This window comes from Rhea pennata, chromosome 1 (assembly GCF_028389875.1).
Source record: "Rhea pennata isolate bPtePen1 chromosome 1, bPtePen1.pri, whole genome shotgun sequence".
Classification (NCBI taxonomy): Eukaryota; Metazoa; Chordata; class Aves; order Rheiformes; family Rheidae; genus Rhea; species Rhea pennata.
The window spans coordinates 2204689-2229108 of NC_084663.1; the positions used below are offsets into that span (position 1 = coordinate 2204689).

Consider the following 24420-nt stretch of genomic DNA (forward strand, 5'->3'; position numbering starts at 1 on the left):
CTTAGAGGCAGATGTAGACACAGTGCTCCCGTCAGATGAATCCTGTCTTTACTCTCTGTGATTTGGACACTGTCACCCTAGCTAGCTGTCTGGGTTCCTTTGAATTGAAAGCAGATGAAAGTCAATGGTGCAATTCATCTCGTTCCAGAGCAGACACAAGAAGCAGGTCAGATGAATTATCTCCTTAAAGAGCCTGTTTTTCTCCCTCAACTATCAATTTGAGGGCAATGGTGGCTTGGGGAGGAAAATTCTGTGTCACAGACATGTCAAGCCAGTTGGGAGGGATTCCCTCCCCATCCTGCCCCCCATCCGCTAACATTAGCCATGGATGCTTTGTGAATTCCTGCAAGGACACTTCAAAAGCACTGTAGGCTACTGAGCAATCTTAAACACCTATAGCCTCCTCTATGCTTCTGCATCATGGAGTAGATGCTCAAGGTCAAGTCCATAAAATAGTGTGATGTCTCTGAGGATGTAACAGACATTCAACTTGACGTGTCAGTGCAGGATGGACCTTGCTGCACCACCTGCATTTTCTCTTTCCTAATTATTTCTTCCCTAAGACTTAAACATGGGTGTACATGCTCCTATAGGCCATATATATATGTATGTATATATAAATACGTATATAATAAACATAGAGATATATAAGGACTAAATCCATACACACATATGAGTGTGGATCATCACTAGGGTAAAACATGGCATACAAATACCCGCCAGATTTACATGCTGACAGGAGTTAGAACTGTCATTGAGCTGGCTTATGGAAAGCAGTAGGTCTTTCAGGTAGTTCCCCAATTTCAGTTTTTCTTTTGTTCTCAGTTCTTTCATGTTAAATTATTTATTCTCCTGTTCAAGTCTGAAACTCAGCCAGTCCCACTAGCACAATTGAGAAAGATATTTTTATTTCTAGTCCTCCTTTATTTGAAAAGTTTTCATTACTTAATGGATGCCATCTAAGGACTGGTGATTAGTGATAATCTCTAGTATGCCCCCACTGCATTGTGTGGGCAGCAGCAAGACACTCTTTATTACCATAGGATCTGGGGGCAGCATGTTCCTTCTCGTAAATAGTATTAGCATGTCTCATTTACAAGTCTTTTTGTTACATTTCAAAAGGTTCCCAGCACATTTTGCATGCAAAGACACTTATTAAACAAGTCCCACAAACGGGGTTTGAAAGCAACAAGCTCCTTACGAAACGTTGGCATCCTGCTCCCCAGAAAATTAGCCATAGGAGGGCTGCACTTGATGCCCTGCTAATCTGAAATGATCAGCTTTCCCACCTTCACTGGAAAGTCAGATCTTTCTTACATTACAGATAGGCAAAGAAGAAAGGAGAAAAGATCTCCAATGATAAATACACCAAGGGATGAAGTTGACCAAGATCACACAGAAAGATGGCAGTCTTTGCAGCTATCTTCTCTCAAAGTGAGAGACCTCAGTGCCAGCTAGTAAGAAGGGGGGAGTGTATGTGAACATGGTGATGCACACAGGGGACACATCTGGGGTGCTGGGTTATGTGAGGATCAGGGAAGCAACCACTTGGAGGTAGCTGAGGAAGGAAAGTCTGGCAGGGTTCCCCTGGGAAGGAAAATCCACCATGTCTAGGGCAGCATCGTACCTCCTGCCCTTGAACACTGCACAGAGCACAGCTGTGGGCAAATCCCACTCTGGCTGCCCCACTAGCCCTGGCGTATGGGTTTTTTTGAGAGTGAGGGGCTCATGTGTGAGGTCCAGAGCTGGCTAACTGAGACATGACATGACTAAAATGGTAAGGAGAAACCTAAATCTCCTGGAAGCTAGCTTATTATAGGCCAGAGTTGCTCTAGCCTCAGAGCTTCCCCTCCTCCCTCCCACGATTATCAAGCAACTGAAGGGGCCTTGGCTGCACATGCGAGTGTAGCATTCACATCCTACCTCTGCACACTGGATCATACCAGGATTTAGTGCCTGCTGCAGAGCTTGAGGTATTTACCTGTGGCCCTGGTTGGCCCTGTGGCCCTTGAGGTCCATCTGGTCCAGCAATTCCAATCTTCCCGGGCAATCCCATTTGTCCTTTGAAGCCTCCCAAGCCAGGAACTCCTTTGGCCCCCTGAGAAGAACCAAAAGAGAGAGGTTTGGAGCATTTTTCAAGCACAAGTGGTTTTAGACATGGGCTAGTCAAACACAACATAGATATTTTCATGGGTTTTGGCAAAAAGGGGAAATTGTGCACATGCTCCTTTGCCTGCTCTTGTGGTATTGATGGGGCATTAGCATCAGTAGGATGGTACAGATCACCTTTGCTTTGCTCTCCAGCTTTAGTCTCGCAGAAAACACCTTGCTACTTGGTAACATGGATGTCCCTCTCTCCAGGACAATGCTCAGTAACTTCACATCTAATACCCGATTCTCCATGCATAAGTAAACAGAGTCCTTTAATCCGTAGCCCTGGAAAAGCCAACGACTGCTGAGGAGGGGAGAGGTAGTTACCAAGAGCTGAACCATAAATCTCCCACTCGTCTGCATGGCAGAGCTTTCTCCTAGAGCTGCTGTGACCAGGAAAGACTACAAATAAACAGAGCAGTGCGAAAGGCCTCTCAGACTCAGCTGAAGGTGGATTTCTAAAGTGGACTAAAAGAAGAGTCTATTCACCTAAATCCAAAAGACTTGCATTAACATGCTGTTCAGGAGTGGTTGTCTCACTCCCTTCTGCACCCTGGAGCAATGTTCTCCTGAGAAGTGAGCCCACAGGGTGCCTGCCAGCTGGGTATTATGCACAAAAGCCCCTCATCAATGATCGATGTGAAGCATCGATGCCCAACAGTTCATGTCTACCTTCAGCCTGAATGACACTTCTCAAACTTTTCCTCAAATGTGGACATTTAAACATGAGGACTACAGAGTGGAGAGATTCACCATAGGAAAGCAACACCCTGTTTTCTCTCCTTCCCTGGGCTCCCTCCAAAACAAGTCTGGCTCAGCACCGGTGATACTTATGGGAGAAGTGCAAAAACCTCACAGTCAGAAGACTACGAACTCTCTGCAAAGGAATGCCTCCTGCTAAATCATAAGAATCAATGATTAAATGTAAAATAATGATGTTTTCTGCTCTTCTAAAATTTTTCTGAGCTAAAACTCTAACTATTGCTATTCATTCCAAACTGAGTGCTTTACAGTTATTGCTGGAGTATATCGGTATATCGTACCTCATATTGCAAGACAGCCACAAGCCAAGGAATTTACAAAGGGAATTGTTTCTGCTGGATCATCCTTCCGGCCTAGATTATCCTATAATTCTACAAGTCTAATTTGGGAATCCAGGCTCAGGTGGATATCCAGCTGATGGCCACTGCCTTCATGTTGCCACCAACTGAGGCTGTTCCTGACCCTGCCTCTTGGCAGAGTTAGTGAAAGCAGTATAATGCAGTTTCTTTTCTCCATAGTATCCCGGGCAGCCTTTATCCTGGACATGATGATGTTGAATACACTCTGCCAACTAATCCTAGTTCAAGGCTTTGGATGGCTTTAAAATAATACAGCCCACTGTATGTCGGCATCCTCCTGGGGTTTAGTGGATCAGCAGAAGGTGAATTTAAGACCACCTCCCTCTTATGTCCTTTCCAATTGAAGTCCTAGGCTTAATGCTCCATAGAGCTGAAATTTGCCCAGTGGAAAGGGTATCTATGATGTAGAAAGTGTATAATTTTGTTAACTTGGCCTGATGGATGTGAGATTTATTCTTTTATAAATGGCAGCTCGATGCAGTTTGGAGAGTACTAACCTTTTCTCCTTTCTCTCCAGGAATTCCTGAGGCTCCATCATCACCTGATACTCCCTGTCTGCCCTGGAAAGAGTCAAGAGAAAATCACGACCAATGCAGACTTGGCCCAGTTGCAGTTTACAATCTGTCTCCTCTTCAGATTATTAAGTGATGGAGATCTATTAGGGTTGCCCAGACTGTGCATTGCCAGTCCTCAAGGAGGCTTAAAGAAATCATGGTAGTCTGGATGGGACTCTCATTAGAAAGCCCTGTTATTTTATGTATATGCAGTAGGGCATGAGGATCATGAGGACTCTGGTGGATGAACTCTGTGGAATCACACAGAGGTGATGGGGAGGTCACCACCCACCGATATTCACCCCGGCCTCTATTCCTTCCTCTGATCCAGGCTGTGGTCCCCACAAGAGGAGCATGCCCAGGGTGGGGGGCAGATCTTGGGGCACCTCAGGGCTCAGCAGCTGGGACATGTCTGTATGGCTTTGGCAAAGCAGATGCGTGCTGAAGGTGTGGAGGCAGTTGTAGGCACATGCCAAAACTGGCGTAGCTAGGCAGTCTTGTGGGCGGGATGCTCTGATTTCATTGACATTTCAGACGAACAAACACATGAATGTAGGCAGTATCAATTACTACCAATTTTCAGATCAATATTAAATCAACACCACTAATAATGTTATTAATACTAGCATCGATAGCAGCCTGTCTGACAGCAGCATCCTTACACAGATCTATGCTGTGTTGTGGGAACAGATTCAGAATAATCTGTTCTCTGTCTGTGCTCATATAAATCTTCTGAAAGAAATAAGCACATTGGAGAGGTGGATTCTCAGCATCTGCAAAGCTTTTGCATAATCTCTACTTGCAGGCAGAAGCACAATTCAGATATTCACCTTCGGTCCATATGGTCCATCCGACCCTGGGATTCCTGGTCTCCCGGGACTACCAATTTCTCCCTGTGGATGGAAAAGTAGTGAATGGGCTGTAAGCAGGGCAGATGCCAGGGATGGGTCTTTATTTCCTTCTGAGCATGATCTGTGCTATGTGAAAACACCACTGCACTGTGATCTTTTGAAACAGAACAGGGATGTAACGAAACTACTTGAGCTGAACACGCACAACCCCTAAAATATGGGGAAAATTGGCTCCATAATGGCAAGGCGAATAAGTGGAACTGTGTGGGAAACATGCTGACACTCCTTATAACAGAAAGCCTAAATATAGGCAAAGTTCTATTTCAGATCAGCACAGTCCCATAAATTTTAGACTGCCCAGACTTCAAGCCCACCTACCTGAGGGTAGGTAGGAAATTCCCTGAGCAGTACTTAACTTACCCAATAGGCCACAACTGATGAAGCAAAATATTAATAACAGTAATAAAAACAACAACATATCCCACTGGTTCAGCTATCAAACAGCTCCCATAGTTCCTATCAAGCATTTCAAAATGCTTCATAAAAAAAACATTAAGGGCCATTATCCCTGTTTATAGAGGAAGGATCAGCGGTGCTGAGCATTGAAGCGTCTTACTAAGTAGCAACTGCAAATTGAGTCCAGGCAGTTGCTAGGCCACAGAGCAGGAGGTCCTGCGGGTCCAGTGCACGAGTTCGTCAGGAAGAGTTTGCTTTCTGCTACCCTAGATGAGCATAAGGTGGCTTCTTCATGCTTGATGTTATGCTGGCGACAAGCAGGAAACACCACTTCCCGCAGCAGACGGGGCATCCAAAGTGGGAGGGAAAGCTGGGCTGAACTCACCTTGGTTCCTGCAGCTCCTGGAGCGCCAACACGTCCTGGGAGCCCTCGTAAGCCCTAGTGACAAATCACAAGTGGGTGGCAATGTCAAATCAAGGCCAGGGCAGAAAGGAGGAACACTGCTATGCACACACGGCAAGCCCCAACACAGCAGTAACTTGCTAGGCAAGCTCTTCCCTCCCCCACAGGGTCCTTTCCCATCTGGTCCACTCATTCCAGCCTGGAGTTTGAGCTCCCCTACCACTGTGTCCTAGCCTCCGTTTCACAGGATCTCGTCCATCCCCTACCTTAGATCCTTTCCGTCCGATGTCACCAGTTATCCCAGGGTCACCTTTCTCTCCCTGCGTAAAAAAGAACAAACGTATCATGCACAGTCAGGTCAAGAATACAGCCCTGTAAGAGCATCACCTCACATCTATATTGTATGTACAAGCACCAGAGGTTCCCAACAGAATTATGGGTGGTAGTCACCTTGCCTCTAGAAATGCAGCCTGCTCTGGTGTGGGACGCTGAACGACACTCACAGAAATTGGGTGGTTCCTATAGGGCTGCTATCAAAGTGAGAGAAAATGTTGTGATGAGTTGCCACAGGGCCTGCAGCTTCTGCTGGGCAACCTTTGGAAAAGACTTGTTCCTTGGAGTGAACATTACTCTGGTTCAGGAATTAGTGGAGTGGAAATGACCTTGAGGATCTGTACTCCGGAGGCATTAAATGGTCTCTCTCAGCTCCTGCGTTAGTCTGATCTGAAACTCTAATTTGTCATAGAAAGTCTGATATGGGACTGGCTCCTTCAGTCACTATCTGAATGATCTGGGGGACGTCCATTAATTTAAGTGAGAACTTTCTCACCTGCTCCCACCCCTAATCTTCCACTAGATTTTCTTTAGTGGGAAAGTAAAAAGAACCCCCCCCCCAACAGACTTCAGCTTGTTTCTAGAAGCTCACACAAAGACATGCTGCCGCCATGAGCCACTTTGGAGATGTGTTTTCAATAACAAGGGGGCAAAGTCCCACCCCTGCACAGAGACTTTTTCTGGGCAGGCAGGGAGCCAGTTGATGCAACAACCAAGCTCTTCCCAGGAAAGCTGGTTCCATCAGGGATTTAGGAAGTGACTGCTTTGTTCCCTACTCTCTGCATCAGTCAGGTCAGTGTCAAGAAGAGATGGACCCGGTACCTGAAGGAACTTGAAAACTGGTAAATAACAAAGGAAAACTCACCTTAGAGGGCTGAACCAGACATGAGAAAACTTACAGTCCGTCACTAAAGAGACACGGACAGAAATTCTCTGCTGGCAGGCAGAGATGTCCAGAGACTATCACCACCTAGAACGGGTCCATGATGTGGTTTAGAAACTTCTTCAGGAGATTTAGGCACAATTTCATCTCTTTTTTGAAAAGACACCCTGAGCAAGAACCTGATGCCAACAATGAAGAACACTGGGGATGGGAGGGGAAATGAACTATGAAGAAAGGCACAGAACCTCTTTCTTTCTTCCAAACACACCTCTTCCTTTCTCACTACTCACTGGTTGCCCCTTTTGTCCCTGAAGACCTCTGTCACCTTTGGCTCCTTTGTTTCCATTCTTCCCATCTAGGCCTGCTGTGCCCTGCCATAAAGAGGAGCAAAATTAATTTCCTTGTCAGTTGATGCAAAGAGATGATGGAGGACAGTAATAGGGATATAAACCGAGTAGTAATAGCTTAGGCAGCACATTTTTGTAGTCAGAGAGCAGAAGCTACACTAGTGCTGGAGCTAAGACCTGCCTCTACATGAGAGCAAAGGGGATGCAGCAATCATGGCTGGACAAGAAGTTACTAGAAATGTCCATTTTTTCCAAGGCTGCTGGCTTTGCTATGATCTACTGATCTATTCTGGTCAATTTTCACCAAAATATTCAGAACCTGCACATTAGCTGAATTTGGATTTATCCTTACCTCAGAGACACTGATTGCACAGAGCTCGGTTCACTCGGAGAAGAGTGTATTGGCTGTTTAAACAGATTGGAGATGAACAAGTGACCTTCTCTATTTTGAATTAATTTGCAGTAGGTTGTTGAAAGGAAACACATTTATTAAAAAAAATAAAAACAAATCAGCCATCAGATCTGTATGTCAAGTAGGCATCTCTCCAATTACTCCTGTTCTCAGTGAGGAATGAGTCCTGTCAACATGATCACAGTGATGAGTAAAAATGCTGGAAAGACACAAGTGGGGCAGTGTCATCCCCGTTGGCCTGTCATTCTGTGAGGACAAGCCCTTCAGCTCTTTCTTTTGGTGTAAAAATTCACCTCTTCTTCTGGGGAACATGTTACTTCTTCAACCCCCTCCCCAAACTTCTGCCACATTTTACATTTCAGAGTAAGAGCAGTATTTGAGAGCTGCTATAAAAAAGGCCAGGTCCTCCCACGTGGCTCTGCCAGTCATGTCTGGATCAGTTAAAGTCCATGTTCCCTCAAGCACTGCCTGTACTATCAGGCACAAACGTCTAGTGCGTACTCTTTATTTACTAGCAACTACTTAGTGACATGATCAATATGAAGTTCCAGTTGAGGAAGTAAATGGACTGTAAAATCAAGCTGCTTAACTAGAATTCCCTGTTTGCTAGGACAGATTGTTTGTTTGGAGGGTAATAAACCTTTTGAGTGGATGATTAAATCTCACAAGCCCAGGATACCTTACAGTGCTTGATATTTTTGAGATAGCTTCAGGCTATCTCACATCTGTATCCAAGGGGATGTATGAGAAAGCCTATTCCTGAGCACTTTCTGACCCTGATGCTAGCTGGAACCTTCTCAATTGGCTTGAAAACTCCCTCAGCACCTGAATTCAGTTCCTTCAGGGGTTCAGACTGGGTTGCAGCAGGACTCATCAGAGGTCACTGCCCTCTGATGCCAGCGCTGCTGTAGTACTGCATTAGATGCCCTCCGACAGACGTCCTGGCAGTGTCCCCATCCCCTGGGTGTGCTCAGAGCTCTGCTAGCAGATGGTGAGAGCACCATCTCTAGGTAGCCTGAAGTCGATTTAGCAGCCAGTTACAGACACCGCTCTGCTTTCTGCTCCCTCTTGCAAACAGGCACTGTAGACCATCTAGCTGGAAGATGACCCCAAGGCAGAGTCAGTTCTGTCAATGCCATTCCCCGACAGATGCTCTCAGCAGTCAGAGTGGTTTAAGAGAGAGGTCAAGACTTATCTTCTTCTTGCCCACCCTTGGCTGTAGAAAATGTTAGGCTCATAGTATGTCCTGGCAAGCTGAAAGGTAGGGTGCTGAGTCTCAGCCATGCTGCTTTTGACCTGGGTCTTCTTTCACCATCGGTGGACTCTCATCTGTCACAGACTGAAGAGATTTGCCTTATGGTCTAGAAGTTTTATAGCAAGGCTTGTGCATGACAAGGGGTCTTTCCCCCCCCTTCAGCTGAGTGAATTGGCAGCCCCCTTACTACCAAGTACCCCAGTTGGGAGTGTGAGAAAGACGATGCTTTTCAAGGCCATCTTCACCCCGGAAAAGAAAACGGTGGTTGAAAAGGGTCAAGAGGAAATAGGAGAAAGAAAAAAAAAGTCAAATAGCAAGAAATGAATGAAGAAGGGCACAGGATAGGGGAAAGAAGCCGAATGGAAATTTATTCCCTGAAATTTACACACCACATTTCTCCAAGCAAATAAAGGCAGGGCAATAAAAGCTAGTAAAACAGCTATTTAAAGGCAATTATTGGTGGAGTACTGGAAATAGCTTTTGCTATTGGATTCTATTATTAAAGTATTGCTGGAAAAGGCTTCATCTGTCTGCAAAGACACCAGGTACCACAAAGGCAGGGTAACGCAGAGGCTTAGTCATAAGTCCTGAGCGCTGGCTGTGACGCAAAGGCTTCTTTGAAGAGCTGAGGATCTCTGCTTCCAGGCACAAATTCCTGCAAAGCTTGGAGCTGGAGTTTGGGAGGAGCCTGCACTAACAGGTACATCATTTCCGCTAAAACGAGCAAGTCAGAGAATCAGCTCTGTCACTTCTGTAAGGTGTGAAACCTACCGATGAAATGTGATGCTCTACTAGGCCACCCCCAAAGGATCCATCTCTCTGAAACAGCAGGGAAGACATAAATCAAGCAGATAATGCATTTCCAAACCATAGCGTTGGCTGCAGCTTTTCCTAGAGGATGACCCATGTCCTGGGTATCAGCGATCAGTATTTGATGGTATGATACATCTGAAGTACCTGGGAATCTTGACCTAGGGATTTCATCTGTCCTTTCCCCCGCTCCCAGCTGTGTGTTACATCTAGACCATCCTGCCCAAGGTTCTTTGCTACAGTTCTGGGCCTTCTCCCCAGAGACTCCACCCTGTCTTGGTGTGGGAGTTGCTCGCGATCCTCACAGCTGTAGCAAGATTTTGTTCTTCGGCACCACCTCTCAGAGGTGCATCAGCCCGACTATGCTGCTGCAAACTATCTGAGGTGCCTAGGCAGAGACTTCCACTCATGCCCGGAAGGTCCCAGGTCTGACTGAATTGCTTCTCCTCCATGGGCCTGGCCTCATGAATTCAGGACATACTAGGGCATCTTGCGAGGGCACAAACTTCTCAGGAGATCACCCAACATTTTCTATGTCAAGCAGCTGGAGGCACCTCTTGCCAAGCCTGAATCTGGCGCTGCTAGGACAGACTCCTGCACCCTACCTTTCCCTCTCCTCTGGCTTGAAGCAGCCCACCCCTCAGCAGGCAGGGTTACAGGGCCTTGATTATCCCTTAGTTATCATATCCCACGGAGCACTGGTACTTTCCCCAGCTTGCTTTCTGGTTCTGCTCTGTATAATGCTGGCAGAACAGTGGCCTGTCTGCCTCCCTACACTGGACACGTTCAACATCCCGTAATCTGAGGGTTAACCAGAATTTCTGGCCTTCTCTCCCTTCTTGCTTTGTCTTCGGGCGTTCATCTGGGCTTTATTTTCATGCTTTGCAAACTCCATCCTGATAACAATCAGCATGAGCTAAAAGGTGCTGGATTTCTCTCCTTCTGCCCCTCACCAACATGCTGGTGGCTCTTTTCCAGCCTCAACTGACAGATGTGCTCTGGCAAATCTGGTTGTAACCACTGAAGAATTAAGCACATCAGATATTGTTCTGAGAGCAATAATAGGAGCTCCAAGGACCTAGATGGTCTTCTATCCTTCCAGGCAAGTTTAGACTGGAAACCCTGGAAGTAACCCCTGACCGTATAGATAGTATTACCATACGGACTGTGGCTTCCTCAACTACAAGGCGAAGATCCATGAGCTGCTGATCAACTGTAGAGGTCAGCTCACAAGAGAAGGGGAAGAACATCTCAGAGCCCCAACTTGTGAACCTAGTGAGGAGGACTACAGACTAGGAGGGAGAAGGCCTCGGTACACAGGCAATTATAGATCCTGCCAACCCAAAATTGAGAGTAAAGGTAAGGCAAGGGGAGATGGGCGTTTATAATAGGTCCTTAGGGGCAAGGGGGAGAATAATGGATTAATCTGCTGCACATTTTAAATGTCTGTGTATTAATGTAAGAAGTATGGAAATAAAGAATAGGAGCTGGAAGCTTTAATATGTGATCAAGATTATGACTTAACAGGCATAACACAGACTGGAATATTAATATAAAAGGGTGCAGCATGGCAGGAATATTAATGTAAAAAAGTACAGTGCTTTTAGAGAAAAGGAAAAAGGAAGAGGAGGTGCCTGGGTTATCAAGAATGCACTCACTTGCTCAGAGGTCCAGGTATAAAGTCAACCAGATCCACTGAAATTCTCTGGTCAACGATTATAAGGAAGAGACACAAATGCTGTTGTTTAGTTCGGGACTGTAGATCCCTATACCATAAGAAGAAAAAAAGATGAGACTTCTTATAAGTGTTTACGTTATTCAGAGTGATACATAGTGGTTTGTCTCTCTGTGCATCAGCTGGGAAGTAATTTAGCAGGATGGAAAGCAACCAGCACATTTTTGCAATGAGCTGGTAGCAGTTTGTTGGTATGAAAGATGCAATTAGAGGAAAATGAAGGCAAATGAGAACCACTAGCCATTATCTTTGAGATCATGCAGAGGACAAATTAAGTACAGGCAGACTTGACCAAGCAATGCCTTTAATCAAGAAAAGGCAAAAAGAGGACCTTAGGGGGGGCTGTTAAATTAGACAGCTTAACTTCCCACTCCAGAGTAACTCAGGAACAGATAATCAAACTATTTGTGGATGCTTGAAAGATAAAGTTGGACGTTGTCAACCTGGGTTTGTTGAGAACAAGTCACATCAGGATGTTTTGCCCTAGCACAGGTGTCTAAAATAGATGATGTGAATCATGCTCGGAGAGTACCCTAAAGCTGACTGTAAACCAAGTCTGAGTCTGGCTAGCTTTGATGTGAAAAGTGAACATGGCAGATATCTTACATGAGGTCAGATGAATTTCATCCAGGATGTCGTTTATCACGGCTCTTCTGTCAAAGCCCCAGCTCTGATCTGAGTTTTGCAATTACAGAAGTTTAATGAAAGGCCAAAGCTTTGTTGTCTCAGTCTTCCTCCAAACGCAGCAAGGATAGACTTCCCTGTGCCAGTAAAATCCCCAAATATTAATTGAAGAAGGATTAGTTTTCTCAGATATTGACAAGATACCAATTTCTGGAAGTTAATTATATCATGTGCTGCTCCCTGTAGTGCCAAAAGAAAACACTGTATCTTCCAAACTCGGCTGGATGATAAGATTGCCGTCTGGGAGAGCAAAATCCTGCTGAAGTCCAGCGGTGCCTCCTTTGCTGTTCAGAAGCCTCAGCTAACAACCATGATCTAACACTGCTCTACTGTACTTTAACATTACTGTTTATTGTCTGTGGATCCAGGTGTACACTACAAAGCTATTTCAGAAACGCACTTGATCGAAGGACTACGTGCGGTGATCCTGAATGGGGCTGTTGCAAGCAGATTTCTTATGGCACGTTACACCTCCTTCATCACCCATTTGGGAAAGTGCTCAAAAGGTTGTTTACAGATAAACATGGGCTGAAATATTTAACTAAAGGGGGATGTTTTTTCCATGAACAATTATTGGTTTGGATTACAGGCTTGTAAATAGTTGCAAACCCGTGACTGGTAATCGGCAGGCAACACTGAATGGCCATGGAGCTTTCCTAGCAACAACTAGTTGTTGAGAATTGCATGTTTATGCAGAAAGACACATAACTGGGGAATAGGTTAGAAAAATATCAATATTTCTTATTGCAACAAAATAATTTCTTTGTCAAAACACAGATTTATTTTTTCCAAAGAGGAAGGAACATACTCATATTTCCATGACCTGAGAAAAATCCCAGTTGCCTTCTGGTGTTCCCTCCTCTCCTATTCCTTCCTCTCACACATGAAAATAAACCAAATGAGACCTTTGTACTTTGAACATTTTCAGAGACTATTTTCCACTTGGAGTTTCCACCGGATGAAATGGGAAAGTTCAGTGGCACCTAAATGGTTTTGCAAAGCATTTCAGTGAAGCTGAAATTGTTTTTTTTCATTTCATTTTGCCAGAGCAGAGGGTGAACTATGAGATTATCTAGATCCTTCAGCGTAACTGCTTTCCCTCCGGCCAGCAGCGTGTACACACTGAACACTATGACTAGCCACTTGAGTCCAGTCTGTAGTCCAGCTGCTTAAAGATATATACATTTCTTGTGGGATCTACAACCCATTGTCACAAGTCTTGTTAAGATGTTTGAACATGAAGTCTCCTCTGTTCGTGTCATGTCCCCCACTACACTTAAGGCATTAAAATTAATAATTACATGCATATTTCAGAGGCCCTCTGATGCAAAATGCAAATTCCTATTAAAACACCTCTCTGGCTCTGGCCATCCCTACTCATGGATAGTTTTCCAGCATCCAAGCCCCTTTGGATATGGACACTGCTGAGCAGCAAAGAGCCAGCACCACCTCCTGCCATGACCCACACATGTGAGACGTGGCTGCAGCCACAGGGAGGTGATAAGGGGTGCAAACCCAATGTCAGCGCCCAAAACTTGCAAAGACAGACAGACAAAGACGCTCCAACTCACGGCAGCACCTAGCAGTCCTGGTTCTCCCGGCTCCCCCTGCAAGGAAAGAGATGGTGAGTTAACTGGGGTGAAGAACTGCATTTCCTTTCAGTGCACCCGTTGGCAAATAACCATCGTGTAGTCACTCATGCCTTCCTAGTAAGAATTGCTGTTCGGCATCTGAAAGGAGACACCTACAGCTTGACTGGAAGATAAGCCACAGGGACCTTTGGGGGCCCCTCTGCAGCAGTAACTGGAGGGGAGTGGGTAGGATCCCCAAATATCTCAGATGGTACTTTCGTGTGGGCAGTTGAATGGAGCCCTAATATGTCAATTGACTGTAACAGTCACTTAGGCACCAGTTCGCACCTGACATTTCATGTGTTAACATTTCAAGAGGTCATTGTGACTGTTAGAGACCAGGAAAGGTGTGAGAGCTTTCTGTTGCTTTACAAAACGAAATAAATCTTTATGGTTTTACTTTAAAGCACCCATACTTCTGATTTCTGGTAGTCTATAACATTTTCATCAGGAATATTAGAGAGGGAATGCAGAATTCCACTCCACGAGGAAACTGTGAAAGGATTTTGCACATCAGTTCTTCCATAGCATGCCTTAACACAGGCTTTGAGGCTCCTTGAGCTCACTGTACTCACCTTCTGTCCCACTGGTCCTCTTGTTCCAAAAAGCCCCATCACACCCTTGGAGCCAGCTTCACCTTTGACACCCTAAAAATTTAAATTCTGTGTTAAATACATCGCTCATACCTACTGCTCTCAGAGTAACCCTCTTACTAGAGCAGGAACCTCCTCTCAGAGTGACCCTCCTAAGAGAGACCAGTAAGGAACCCACAGAGATGGCAGAATGACAAAAAAAAAAAAAAAACCCATCATTTCTGTAACAGACTTTATCCTCAGGAATCCCAAAGGTCTGTATAGCGTTCAGCACCACTAGGAAAGCAAGCCATGAGCTTCAGAGCCACTTGGTGAAAAACACAGAATGATGTCCTGTAACAGAATTAGAGTCCAGTAATAGGAACTGAAGGAAAACAAGCAGAAAAGGGTCTCAGATCCTCTGGATGCCCTCTGCCTCCTTGCAGATACTGAAGGAGCAATGTAAGACCCTGGTTGACTTATGAGTGGTAAAGATACTACTCTGGGACTCGGTCCAAAGTCACTCAGTTACTCTGCCAAGAGGGGCTGTTGCTTTAGGAGATGATTATATGCTATTTTTTATTAGAGGGCAGTCTAACATCAGGACATCATGTGTAGGATTTCATCTGGCTTAAAGAATGAGCATCCTCATGGGGGCATCTCCTTGAGTCTCCCTTACAGTTACTGGAAATTTAGTCAGCCCAATCAGTAGTTGTCAGGACACGATTCATCCCACCGTAAAGGAGATGTCCACCTTGGGTTAGGTGACTCACACCATAAACTGCATTGATTATTCAGACTGGATGTGTGAATAACAGGAGCTGGACATCCAGCTCAGATTGGGATGCTGCTGTTGTAGACAACTTTGCTTATTCAGCTGAGTCCTGTTCTGGGGTCATACTTCTGAAGCAAAATGCATTAATGTAATATGAAAATAGGGATGATTAGTACACGGAGATTTAGTTTGTGACTCAATCTGAGAGTGAGAAAACTGCATGATTCCTCCCAATGAAGTGATGGGCTGAAAACTGAAACCTCCACAGGGTACATTCAAAGATCAAAGACAGAGAGAGAAGAGCAGATGGCTTGCTCTGCCACAGCACATGGGGACAGACCTGCATGAGGAGTAGCTCTGGACAGGAACAGAAGAGTGAACCAAGCCTTAGTAAAAATGCCAGGAGAGCTGCAGAACTAGCTCAGCGTGTAAATAAGCACGGCCAGTTTTTGGAGGGTGATGGAGATATGGGACTGCCACAGTGCTGCAGTAATTGATGGGAAGCCTGCAAACTTTTCCTATAGTGATCCTGTATTTCTGACACCAATTTTACATGATCCTACAATCTTGGTATCAGGTAAACTGAGTGTGTATCATGTTCAGAAGCCCCAGTCCAGCATCCTCCTCTGCTCTTCTGTGAGAACAGCTGGGCTAGTGTGTCGTTGCACCACGTTTTCTAGCAGGCTTATGAGAAAGGAGGATGCACGGATATTTGCCCCTTCCTCAGAAAGACATACAGTGAGTGACTCTCTGCTGTATCTCAATCTTTTCAAGAGATTCATACCTTTTCTCCTACAGGCCCATCCTCTCCCTTCTCGCCTTTGTCTCCGTCAAACCCTGGCAGGCCCTGCTCACCCTGAAAGCCAAGACAGAAATTAGTGGATTGTAGCTCCCTCCTGGAAGGACCCACTCTCAGTGACAGGCTCCAGACCAAAGTGCTGGTTTGTAATACTTAACCCAAGCTGTGCTTGGTGGCCAAGGGAATAATATAGCCATCAAGGGAGTTTGCCCTAAAAGAGATGGTACAGCCATTATAGACATCTCTTCTGCTTGCTGTCGGTCAGAGTGGGGGTCTGTATGGTGTAGCCATTACGCTTAGGGTCTGTCCCATGACAAAATGCTTCTCCACAGCCCTGGTCACCTCTTTCCTAGGACGGGGCCTCCCATATTCATTTTGTTTCGCCCAGACAATCAAAAGCAGAAACTGCTCTGCCCTTGGTAACACTTCTAAATCACCCAGCAAACCAACCAGATATTTGGGAATAGGAACCAGGTGACCGAGATTTATTTCCTGTACTCTGCCCACTCTCCAGCACTCCTTTTGCATAGGCCATTCGCCCAGAGGTGAAAGACTCTATATGCTCTCAGGCACCCCTGCAGCCACATCTTGCTTGGGTTTGCTATCTAGTCCTCAGAAGTAGCAGCTGGTTGTGGCAATCCTCCTCCTTAGAGTCACATAAATATCTAGAAACCCAGGTCAGGGTGTGGATGATAGGAGTTGCCAGGAAGCATCAGTAAAGCAGACAGAAACTAGAACACCCTGTGCAAAGACCAAGCTGATGCCTCCAACACTGGGGAAGAGACAGTTTTAAAAGACAAAGAGACACAAACTTACAGGATCTCCTTTACTGCCTTTATAACCCTGGGGTCCAAAAATAGTCCTGGGCTCACCCTAGAGAGTGGAAACACAGCAGAGAACAACATTAAATGTTAGGTTTGGTGTGTCCTTGATAATGAATACACACAAAAAGTTGAAAGATCTGAGGTTTGACAGTGACCTCTTAGTGCAGAAAATGTGGGGCCTGTTGACAACGGTATAACCACAGCCTAGCTGTCATGGGTGGAAATGGAGCTGTGCATGGCAAAGCAGGAGCCTGAGGTTCAATTCCTGATCTGAGGCTGTCAGTGATAGGAGTCTTTCACATCCGACATGGTTACTTGGCTCCTTCACTGCATGTCACTCAGGATGTCAAGGTTTGCACCTCTTCTAAACTGAGGTGCACTAGTTAGCTATAGGAGGGGCGGTGAACAGCTCTGCTCATGGTGTCCTGATTTGCAGACACATAGTTGGAGTGAAGGGAGTGGAAGTGGCACTTAGGGCATCCCTCAGAGGTAGTTTTTGAGGGTCAGACTCCCAAACTCTCTGTCATCCTGAGAGAGCTAGTAGCCACGAGCATCTGTTTCAAGTGCATTTGTCAGCTCAGTGGTTGAGGAGAGACATTTTGCTGTTAGGAGGCCATTTGCATGCAGGAAATAGCTCTGCTCTGGTGAAGAGATGGTTTGCGTTGTCAGACAGGTGAGGCTGTCCATAATTCGGAGGGAGCCGCCTTCTAAATAACTTCAGGGAAAGTTAACACCTGGCTGGAAAAACAAGTCTTTTCACTAGGAGAGGACTCCCTCTGAAAGCAAACTGAGCCCCCAGGGCATGCAGAAGAAGGTGAACGGGTGGCAGGAAAACTGCACAGATAACTGAAGAGGTCTTTTCATTTTCATCTTAATTTAAGTAGATTAAGACAAGTTTTCTCCACCTACGTCTTTTTTAACCTTCTGCAGCTGCATTGGCTGGATGCTGTAAGTGAGTATTTTGTTTCGTCCTAACCTAGCTAAAGGATGGTTTCAGAGTAACTGGATAACATCTACGCTTACAGGAACGTTGTTCCTCAAAACTGGGGCATTGCGACCTGCCGACAGGCGCCTGCTTCTGATGCGCTGCCCCAAAGGGAGCTTGGAGGCTAACGTGACCCCAGCTACGCTCACACCAGCAAGCGTCCAGCAGCACCGAGTGGCCAGTGAGGCCCCAGGGTCCTGCACTCCTGGAAAGCCCCCACGGGTGAAGCCCCACAGCTGGACAGTGCCTTCATCACCCTCGTGCAGGATCAGTGCCCTGCACAGATTGCAGGAGGGGTGGATGGACAGGAGGTGATCTGCAGCCCTGCCTGGCAGCAGAGACAGGTGAAGGTGTGCAGGGTGCAGATTTAGGTATCGACTGGAGGTAGGACAGACCTTGGAGGGAAGGTGTTCTCCATTTATTGTGGGCAGGATGAAGGCAGAAAGGAAAAAAATCTCCTTTGGAAGATTTTTAGAGTTGATTCAGACGGTGAGTGCAGCAGGCAGCTAATACTTTGCTATTTCTGTTAGCAGCATACAGCACTAATTTACTCAGCTTTTTGGAAAGATAAATTAACTCCTCGCAGGCCAGTAATGCTCCTTGTTAGTCTTCTTTGACAATTCCAGCCCATTTAAAAAGGACCTTTTAAAAAAATCATTGCTCCTCAGTGATGCAAATGTCCCTGTTCAGGGTGACTGTGCATTACTGTTAAGTCTTAAAAAACACACCCGAAATGTCCCAGAATTTAGCAATCACTTGGGCAGTTTATACAACCACCACCATCACCATATGAACCCCGATCAAATTCTAGCTTAATATACTCTCCTGCTTTCCTGCTCTGGAGGGTCTCTAAAGGAGATAGGATTGGGCTCAATAGATTTTAGGGACAAAAGAGAGCATAAAGATCTTGTACTTTACTGTGTATCAGATCAAAGGCCCAAGATCCACACAGTTCCTCCTGTACTGATCAAGAGAGAGTTAGAAAGTTAAGCTGCCATCATGTGAAACAAACCCAAGCCAATTACCTCCCTCACCTCCTGTTTTATCTCACACTCCACCTTATATTTTATTAAGGTATTCTTCGGAAAATGCATTACACATTCCTTCAGTTTGGAAAGTGGTTTTGGGCATCTTCACGACGTAGATTAAGAATTGATTTGTCTCTGGAGTGAGTCCTTTTTGAAAGTAGCTTCCTCAGAGACAAATCAGCTTTAATCACTTAATACTGCATGACTCAAAGGCAGAATCATCATGTAGGTTTTATAAAACTCATTTTCTAACAAGCCATTTCAACTAGGAAGGAAGTTAAGAAACACTGGGCAGAGGTTCAGCATTTTCTGCAGCAAGGCCCGGAGCACTTTCCAGAACCATTCTGGGAATTATTTTCACATTACCTCCTATGAGCAAACTCAGGCTTTTTAAGATTGCAATGTGCTTTGGGGCGAGCTGATTATACCAGAGTCATCGGACACTTTCACTGCCTCCCTTAATTCACAGGAAGCATTCCTGTGCCCCAGAAAATAGCTGCCAAAATTACTACTTTTTGTTGTTGGTGGTGATGACTGTAGGATCCCTTCAAAACTAGGAGGCAAACTCCATCTGGAGTGCTGTGTCCAGCACAAGAAGACATCAACAAAGTGGATGGAACCCAGTGGAGGACCTCAAGAAGAAGGGGAGCATCTAAGTTTTGTCTTCCATTGCCTACATGGGAGTTAAAGAGAGGATGGATCCAGGCTCTTGGAGACGCACAGTGAAAGGACAAGCAGCAACAGACACAAGTTGCAACAAGGGAAATTCCTATTAGATATAAGGAAAAACTCTTCACCATGGGGGTGGCTAAACATGGGAACAGAGGCAAAGAGAAGCACACATTTTCAAAACAAGGCCCCGAGCAATCTGATCTGACTTTGCAGATGGCCCTGCTTTTAGTGAGGGTTGGACCAGAGGCCCCTTTTACTGTGAATTATTCTGTGATTTTAAAATGAAGTCTCACCCCAGAGCAAATCCCGTTACAGTATTGCTTCTAGACAAAGTGGCCTCAAATTCTGCAGATTTCCTTAGCAAAGGCATCCTGATCCAGGTGCATGCCTACTGCCCACAACACTGTTCCCATTGCTGATCAAAGGCAGGATTTGAAGTCTTCTTAGATAAAAGGCCTTTGCACACTGTCGCTTGGGATCCCTGTTCAGCACTCCATCCCAGATGGGCTACGTTCATCCACATCTATCAGTATGAATCCTATACAATTAAGATCCCAGATATTTGGAAACATACAGATTTATTTAACAGTTACAGATCTATCTTGTCAGGTCACTGACTTGTTTAGATATCTCTTCCTCTGCTCACTGGTAATTACAAAATCCTATAAGCCTTTTACCCCATCTTCCCCAGAAAGTCACAACCTGGAATGTCCTTACTCTTTCTCCCTTGGGTCCCAGAAGTCCCCGATCACCCTAAACAGAGGAAAGAAAAAAAATACACTGAGTGATTCCTTTTTTACTTACTCTTGTTCTGTTGCTCAGTACACTGCTTTTCATGCAAGCCAGTAAGATATATCACAGGTGGAAGTCAGTTCCTCTGGGCACTCTGCACAATGATTGGTTTACCACAGGAGATGGCACACAGCTATAATTTATTGCATGGACAGAAAATAAAGACCCAGGGGACTGAAGTGATTTGGCTGGCTCTGTGCTCAGTGTGTCTACACTGTGGAGCTATAACTAGATTTTGATCTCCCAGTGGGACATAACCTCCCCACACTGCAGGGATGTGCCTGCTTTTCAGGTTGAAAAGTATCCTATATGCTACAGGAATTCCCAAACTTCAGCCTGAAATCTTGCACCCCCCATTGAAAGTGTGCAAGATGTTAACTGTTTCTGAAGACTTATTATGCAGGATATGGGATAAGATGCTGACAGGCAAGGACTAATTCCTGGTGACATCTCATAACCTCTTTCAACACATGAGACTAGTGTGGTGACAGCAGGAGAAGGTGGAAGCTGCAAGGACCAGGTGGGGACAGGAGAGTGGGTGGATGAGGAAATTCAGAAGTGCTCCCCAGTCCTGCTCCCCCAGTGATGCATGTTTGGGGATTGGCTGGAGCATAACAGGGGCCTCTTTCTGTCCAAAACCCTAAGTTTCCTTCCAAAGAAAACCAAGGCACGCAGAAGGAAAACATGCCTGGAAGCGAGAAGTGATGTTAGCAACTCCATGTCTTACCTCAGCCCACCCCTTACATGAGGTTGTTAACGTCACTTCTCACTTTCACATACGCTGGTCAAATTCCCTTCCCAAGCCACCCCCAGAGACAGTGTGGGATTACCACTACTGTCTTAGCAGTGGCACCAGTAGCGTGGTCTGCCACAGAAACAGGCTTCCCCACAAAGGTGCCCTTCTCCTGAGGACTCTGTTTATGCACTTTATAGTTAAGACGACTGTGACTTACTCTTTCGCCTTTCACACCTGGGAGGCCTTTTAGACCCTGCAAGAACATAAAATAATATTTTAAGACAAATACCAGAGTAGCAGAAAGTGTTAGGACAGAGCAGTCTCTGCTTAGAGGTAGAGCTGTCCCCAAGAACAGGCTAAACCATCTAGGAACTGCTGCTCTGAGGGACCTGCGCAGAAGCCTGAAGTCTCCTCTGCTCCTCACCAAGAGCAATGTGAGAAGATGTAAAGGGTAGCACATTTGAATTACACTAGTACCACTTGCCCTAGGCTTCTGCCCACGGTTGGATCCCAGACACAACTCAGGACTTTAAGGATGAGACCAAGGATGAATCCAGATACTGCAGTTACTCTTGGTTTTCTGAGGAGCTTTATAAAATCCTTTTGTGCTAATAATAACAGCTTGATTCTATTAATGATTACAGCTTAATAAATAAAAGATGTTTGTAGAAGTACTGGTTGTAATCTGTGGCTCTCCTGTCTCAACCTTCAACTAGGGAAAAGAGAATTTACAACAGAACAAAATGCTGAAATTCATGCAGGTAAGCAGACATGACAAAGAAGAAAAGAAAGGGAGTGCTGTTTTTGAAGGACTTCAAACATGTCTCGTAGATGAGTCAGACAAATGGCAAGAGCATAAAGTAATTACAGTCAGCATGACAGCTTATGTTTTATATCTACCTACAAGATTTATGCTCACAAATCCCAGCAAATCATTGGAATTCAGGCTCTATTTCCCACTGCAAGCATTAAACCACAGGGTTTTTTCAGCCATTGGGCCACTGCGGTCTCTATCATAAAATCATCCTTCCATCCTGTGTTAACACTCACCATCATGCCAATGGGGCCTTGGACTCCCACGATGCCCTTGTCACCCTGTTAGCAGAGAGAGGCACTGTGATGTCTATCAGCAAGGATAAGTGCAGAGCAGAAACAGTCCTGGCTCTGCAAACATCCCCACTGGAGACAACGGGAATTCAGCGCACTGAAGCCAGGATCCTCAAAGCAGTTGTCCAGCCTTGTTCACTTACATATCCATGTGCCTTAATGCTCCTATGGCGCTCTAGATCTTCCACATGTCACTGAAGGTGGACAATGCATTCAGTATTTAGAGAAGAATGCTCTGGATAGCTTCAGGCCACAAGGGGTGGGATCCATCCTGCCTAATTGCTGATATTTATATATAAATGCCTATGGCTTGTTTTCCTGTTTTCAGCCTCTGACAGAAGTAAGCATTTGTAGGACAATCTGGACCTAATTTAGCATGATCTTAATCACTCCAAAATGGTGCCTCTTTCCTTCTCTTGGGATGGAGAGACCCTGGTATGACTACCTCAGAAGAAGTCATCTGAAGCTGGATGGCCCAGTGTGTCCCAAGCTGCATTTGCATCTGATAAAGGCAGTGTGCAGGGAGAGTGCTGTGGTGCAGCAGCAAGGGGCAGAAGGATGGGAGGAGAGGCTGCAGCTGCTCCCAGGGCAGGGGAAGGTTCCTGTTCACCCAGTTAAAGGGCTCCACAGCTTTTCTGCACATTTGTCCTTTCCTCATCATGTTACTAAACTAATTTTAGCAGGACTTAGCACAATAAATAAAGTAGCCAGGAATTCACCTGGAATCCACACCACTGATTTTCAGAAGGAAGATACCACCAGGCAGCTGATCAACAGTAACTTGTGTTTTTGGAGACAAATGTGAGCACTATCTTCATTCCTGGCAGTGGTTTTTAGATGCTGTAGAACATATTCTGAGCCCAAAGTGTCTCCCTTTCATTAGGGAGAGTTACTGCAGATCACGCTGTGATCCTAAGAAGACAGAGGTCTCCTCCCCTGTAGGAACTCAGCAAGGAGCCCAAATTTTACACAAGTTAGGCATTATTGAGCAGATGATAGGAAGTATTTTGACAAGCAAGGCCTCACGTATGCCCCTAAACTTGGAACTGTATCACGTGCCTCCTGTCAGCATCAGCTATTAATTCCTTATGAACATTGCTATGGGGGCTAGCTATGCTGGTTTATTAAGTCCTTTCATGTCCTTTCTTGGTAGATCCCAGAAGACTTACTTGTCTCTAAGTCGCCTAGACTTAGGCATATCCATGTGAGGTCCAATTCTGATCTCAAATAGGAATCCAATGTTATTTGAGATCCTATGATTCACTCCAGATTTTTATTGGAGTCAGAAGAGCAGAAACATTATTTAATCATTTCCTTCAGATAATAAAACTTCAGCGAGGTTTACCCCAGACCTTTCACAGCTGTTGACATTCTCATTAAGTGTTTTGTCTCAGGGGCCTCAGTGAATGGTTCTGCTGGCAGATGGGGAGTTTGTCTAAATGGATTGCAACATAAAATCAGTTTATTCGTGAAACAGCCACAGGAGCTGTTGAAAATGAAACATAGCCTCTCACAGTGAGTCAAGACGGTCTCTTTTGCATCTTAACCAAAGCTTTTCTGCAGGGTGAGGGGAAGTGAATGTTGCTGCCCCAAGGATGATGGGCCAAGCTAGGTTCCTTCTGCCAGGAGGATGGGAAGAAGGAGGGAAATGAGGATAAAGAACTGGGAGGTGGATTCCTGGAGGAGTAAGCTTGCAGGCAGTAGATTGAAAGCATGCAGAATGAGATGGTTCTTCACTGATCTGCTAGGACTCAGCTTCACATTAAGATACCCAAGATGTAGGGGAGTACTTATCTAAGCTCTCACGTGGAGGCACAGTCAATACAGTCAGGGGGCAGGATTCATTTGGCCATGCAGTTGCCCGGTGCTACTTGAAATGCTCTAGGGTAGGTGATGACAAGGTTGCTTCTTATACAGGTAGACTGCAACAAGCCAAGCCAGGAACACTTATGGTGGGACCTACCCGAGGGCCAGGGAGTCCACGGGGACCTCTTTGGCCAGCTGCTCCAAAGCCAATTTCTCCCTGCAGAGCAGAGACAAATAGAGATCTCATTTGGAGCAAGGACACCATATCCTTTATTGCTGATTACTTTGACCATGGTTCAGAGATCACAGAAAGAGTCAAAAGACTCACTTCCACTGTCTTTCTGCCAGATTGTTGTCATGTAAAGGGAATTCAGTTCTAGGTATTTGGATCAAAATCATTGTCTACTCCCCGTACAATTAATGCCCTGAAGCAAAAGTGGCCAAACTGGGCAATGTCAGCCACTTTCAAGTAGGCCATAGACATCTCAGAGCTGAAAGTGCCCACAGCCAATCAATATACCTATTTTCCCAGTAGCTGTCAGTGGCACCTAGCAAAGAAATTTTGTGCACTCTCAGATCAAAGAGCACAAGATGAGATTCCACACGCACAGTTGTTGACACTGCTATGGCCTTGCAGTGCCCACTGTCCCAGCAGGCAGCACCCAAAAGGATGGGCAGCCGCTGGAGTATAGCAGAGA

At 45.5% G+C, this 24420-nt stretch overlaps 1 protein-coding gene across 26 annotated transcripts in view; it reads right to left on the reverse strand.

Moving 5' to 3' along the window:
- LOC134142700 (collagen alpha-1(VII) chain-like) overlaps positions 1-24420 on the reverse strand; it is a 131067-nt gene that overhangs the window by 14587 nt on the left and 92060 nt on the right. For 19 of the 26 annotated variants that reach the window (XR_009958955.1, XM_062580175.1, XM_062580129.1 and 16 more), the window contains 14 exons: positions 23880-23939; positions 21860-21904; positions 21027-21062; positions 19999-20034; positions 16589-16645; positions 15758-15829; positions 14202-14273; positions 13567-13602; positions 7043-7123; positions 5803-5856; positions 5519-5572; positions 4657-4719; positions 3770-3832; positions 1982-2098 (listed from right to left, as the gene is read on the reverse strand). Coding sequence is in view for 21 of the 26 variants with exons in the window: in XM_062580175.1 (XP_062436159.1) it covers positions 1982-2098; positions 3770-3832; positions 4657-4719; positions 5519-5572; positions 5803-5856; positions 7043-7123; positions 13567-13602; positions 14202-14273; positions 15758-15829; positions 16589-16645; positions 19999-20034; positions 21027-21062; positions 21860-21904; positions 23880-23939 (846 nt within the window). In the remaining 5 variants the exon portion in view is untranslated. Of the gene's footprint in view, positions 1-1981; positions 2099-3769; positions 3833-4656; positions 4720-5518; positions 5573-5802; positions 5857-7041; positions 7124-7451; positions 7505-8721; positions 8851-11234; positions 11343-11917; positions 12073-13566; positions 13603-14201; positions 14274-15757; positions 15830-16588; positions 16646-18499; positions 18545-19998; positions 20035-21026; positions 21063-21859; positions 21905-23879; positions 23940-24420 lie in introns of those variants that run through there. The other 7 variants (XM_062580166.1, XM_062580190.1, XR_009958958.1 and 4 more) reach the window with 7 other exon arrangements.